At 33.2% G+C, this 3518-nt stretch overlaps 1 protein-coding gene across 1 annotated transcript; it reads left to right on the forward strand.

The window, feature by feature from the left end:
- Positions 1 to 548: 548 nt before the first annotated feature.
- Positions 549 to 2700, forward strand: LOC107927731 (cytochrome P450 CYP749A22). The gene is made up of 5 exons (XM_016858835.2): positions 549 to 901; positions 988 to 1211; positions 1291 to 1523; positions 1632 to 2010; positions 2124 to 2700. Exons 3-5 carry the CDS (start codon positions 1294 to 1296, stop codon positions 2562 to 2564), a joined length of 1050 nt encoding a protein of 349 aa, XP_016714324.2. The 5' UTR covers positions 549 to 901; positions 988 to 1211; positions 1291 to 1293; the 3' UTR covers positions 2565 to 2700.
- The last annotated feature ends 818 nt before the right edge of the window (positions 2701 to 3518 follow it).

Raw genomic sequence — 3518 nt, forward strand, 5'->3', positions numbered from 1 at the left:
ACCTATAACATATTTTCACTTAATTAAAGGCCTTATACCTTGGAAAACGTAGTATAATTAAATTATCATTTTGATATTTGTACTATTTTTATCAGTTTAGTCCCTATACTTTCATTCTATATATCCCGCTATTTCAATCTAATTTTCTGTTAAAAAATTAAACCAGTTAATGACACGTTGACACGTGTAAAATATTTAGAAAATACTTGAAAGTTAAAAAGATATTCAAATTTTAAAAAAAATTATAAAAAATTCCCCAAATCCAAAAATATTAGGACTTAGAATATTTTAAAATTTTAAAAAATCATAACTTTTTGAGTTTTAATATTTTTGTGGAATTTATAAAACTAAGATTTTTTGTAAATTTAATAAGTTTTTAGTTTTTCTATATTTTAAAAATTTCAAGTGAATTTAAATATTTTGACACCTGGGAGCATGTCATTGATTGCTTTTAAATTGCTCTAATTTTTTTTGTTTAACATAAATTTAGATTCGGTCACGGGAAAGTTGATAGAAATTTTACATTACGGTCCAATTTAAAAGCAAAACAAGCTCTGGGATATAATACAATGCAAAGAAATAAAGGAGTCATAAGTCCAAATACTAAAGAGAGTTGAGAGAATCAAAATGGGTGGCTTGATGAAGCTTGTAATTCTTGTCCCATGTTCTTTGTTCTTCGTAGCTTTAGTAAAGTTCCTTTATGATTACCTGTGGAGACCTCTCCGTATACAGCAAATGCTGAATTCACAGGGAATCAGAGGACCTCCTTACAGATTCATCCATGGCAACAACAAAGAAGTTGCCAAAATGAGACAAGAAGCATTAAGCAAGCCTATGGCCTTGAGGCATGATATATTTCCTAGAGTGCAGCCACATATTTACACCTGGATCAACAAATATGGTAAGATCCATGCATGTTTTTCACTATGATTTCTAAATTCTAGTTCTAAGAAAAGATTAACCCTCTTGTTTATTTTATTTGGTCAGGGAAGAATTATCTTTCTTGGGATGGTGTTCGAGCTGAACTTGTGATTTCGGAACCTGAACTAATCAAAGAGGTTCTAAAAAATAGTGAAAAAGCTTTTCCCAAAAGGAGGCTTACGGTTTTCCTTAGCAAGCTAGTAGGGAACGGGCTTGTGACAGTCGAGGGTGAAAAATAGGTGAAGCAACGGAAGTTGGGGAATTATGCTTTTCATGGGGAAAGCTTAAAGGTGAAACACTCGTAACAATAGTTCTCTAAATCTTGCCTACATATGTTGTTGCTTACATGTTGATGGATTGTTTGTCCAGAACATGACACCGGCAGTAATTGCCAGCGTTGAAACAATGCTAGAAAAGCGGAAAGGCTATGTGGGCAAAGAGATTGAAGTGTTTGAAGAATTTAGATTATTAACGTCAGAAGTGATATCGAGAACAGCTTTTGGTAGCAGTTACTTGGAAGGGCAGAAAATATTTTACATGTTGAGCAGGTTGGCAATAATTGCGAACCGAAATCTTTTCAAGACCAGAATTCCTTGGATCAGGTATGTTCCCTCTAAGCTTAATTTATCCCTAATTTAAAATTGTTGATTCCCATGGATTTCGGGGGTTTTTTTTCCATATATAGAGCTAACCTTGGTTTCCTTTTACAGCAAGTTATTGAAACCTGCTGATATTCTTGAGTCAGAAGAACTTTCAAATGAAATACAGGGTTGTGTGATGAAGATGATTAAGAAAAGAGAAGACAGAGTTGTGAATGGAGAAGCTGATAGCTTTGGCAATGATTTTCTAGGATTACTTGTAAATGCCTATCATGATTTGGACGACAAAAACAAGCTTTCATTGGGAGACTTGGTAGATGAGTGCAAAACATTCTACCTCGCTGGACAAGATACTGTTAATTCCTTACTTGCTTGGACAGTCTTCCTTTTAGCAATCCATGGAGATTGGCAAGAGAAAGCAAGAAGAGAGGTGATTGACATATTTGGTAACCAAAATCCACATCCTGAAAGCATTGTCAAACTCAAAATTGTAAGTAAACTATCAAACCAATTCAATATATATCTTGTCTTCCATGGATTTGAATAGTGACAGCAACATTAAATTATGTGACGTAATCTGACATATTTCTATTCTTCAAACAGATGACCATGATCATTAATGAAACTTTAAGATTATATGGTCCAGCAAATGGCCTAATGAGGAAAGTTGGAAGAGAAGTTCAGACTGGAAAGCTAGTGTTACCTGCTAATATAGATCTTTATATTGCAAATGTTGTACCTCAACATGACCCTCAACTATGGGGAGATGATGTGCATCTTTTTAAACCAGAGAGGTTCGCAGAAGGAATTGCCAAAGCTACCAATTACAATGCAGCTGTATTTTGTCCCTTTGGAATTGGACCTCGGTCTTGTGTTGGTATGAGCTTTGCAACCATGGAAATAAAGATTGCGCTCTCCATGATTCTTCAACGCTGTACCATTTCCCTCTCCCTTGCTTATGTCCACTCACCAATATCTGTTGTCACCGTTCAACCAGAACATGGAATTCAAGTAATACTCAAATCACTGGACAGCAATGTTTAATGTACATGGTTGCTATGAATTCAGGGTTTAACCTTGCTGGTTTATGAATTCTTGTTTAAGAGATTACATTTAATATGTTAATTAAATGCTTACTTTACAATTTCGTGTTTTACAAATCACATACTTAAATTGTCTATGTTGTGTCTTCTTATTAAAAAAAAAAAAAACTCTCCCACAACAAGATGTTATGCATACCGAATGGTGAGAACGATGTAGAAGATTCAAGAAATGGGCAAATTTTGGCTACACAAATGATAATGTTGGCATCAAAGGACGGAGATACAACCCAATGCCATCAATATTTTCCCAACCATTGATTTTGATGCGTGAGTTTTGTAAATCATTCCATTCCTTCAACCACAACATAGAATTCAAGTAATACTTGAGCCGCTGCATAGCTGTTTAATATAGCTGAACTAGGGGTTTAATATAGCTGGTTCGAGTATTCACTTGTAAGAGATGACATTTAGCATGTCTAAGGTGTCACAAATTTAAGAAAAAGAAAGAGGAATGAATTTCTTCGAAAAAGAAAAAATATTACTCCTTAATTTTCAAACTTTGTTTTTGGGATTTTGGATTACCCAATCCAAGTTCAATATAAACCTTACGCATAAAAAGTACAGTAATTGTTCACACCAACGCAACGATCCAAATAAACACTCACATATTTTAATAATAATTATATTAAAATAATAATAGGATTCAAATGTTAATTCTATAATATAAACAATAAAATACTAATAGAAAATAAAAATATAATCTTTCTATCTAAATTTTCTAAAAGTCATCCTCATTCTTCTCTTCTACATATGTTTTCTTTTTCTTTTTCTTTTCTTTGTAAAAGATCATCTTCAATTACACATTCTTCCTTATATGTCTTCTTTTCTCTTCTTTTTTTGTTGTTAGTGTCAATTTTCTATCTAACTCCGTAAATAGATTATCTCAAGACTTGCA

This window comes from Gossypium hirsutum, chromosome D02 (assembly GCF_007990345.1).
Source record: "Gossypium hirsutum isolate 1008001.06 chromosome D02, Gossypium_hirsutum_v2.1, whole genome shotgun sequence".
In the NCBI taxonomy this organism is placed as follows: domain Eukaryota; kingdom Viridiplantae; phylum Streptophyta; class Magnoliopsida; order Malvales; family Malvaceae; genus Gossypium; species Gossypium hirsutum.

Coding starts and splice junctions, on each gene's coding strand:
- LOC107927731 (XM_016858835.2), top strand. CDS start 1,294: ATGACACCGGCAGTAATTGCCAGCGTTGAAACAATGCTAGAAAAGCGG. Junction 1,524..1,631: donor ACCAGAATTCCTTGGATCAG/GTATGTTCCCTC, acceptor TTCCTTTTACAG/CAAGTTATTGAAACCTGCTG. Junction 2,011..2,123: donor GCATTGTCAAACTCAAAATT/GTAAGTAAACTA, acceptor TTCTTCAAACAG/ATGACCATGATCATTAATGA.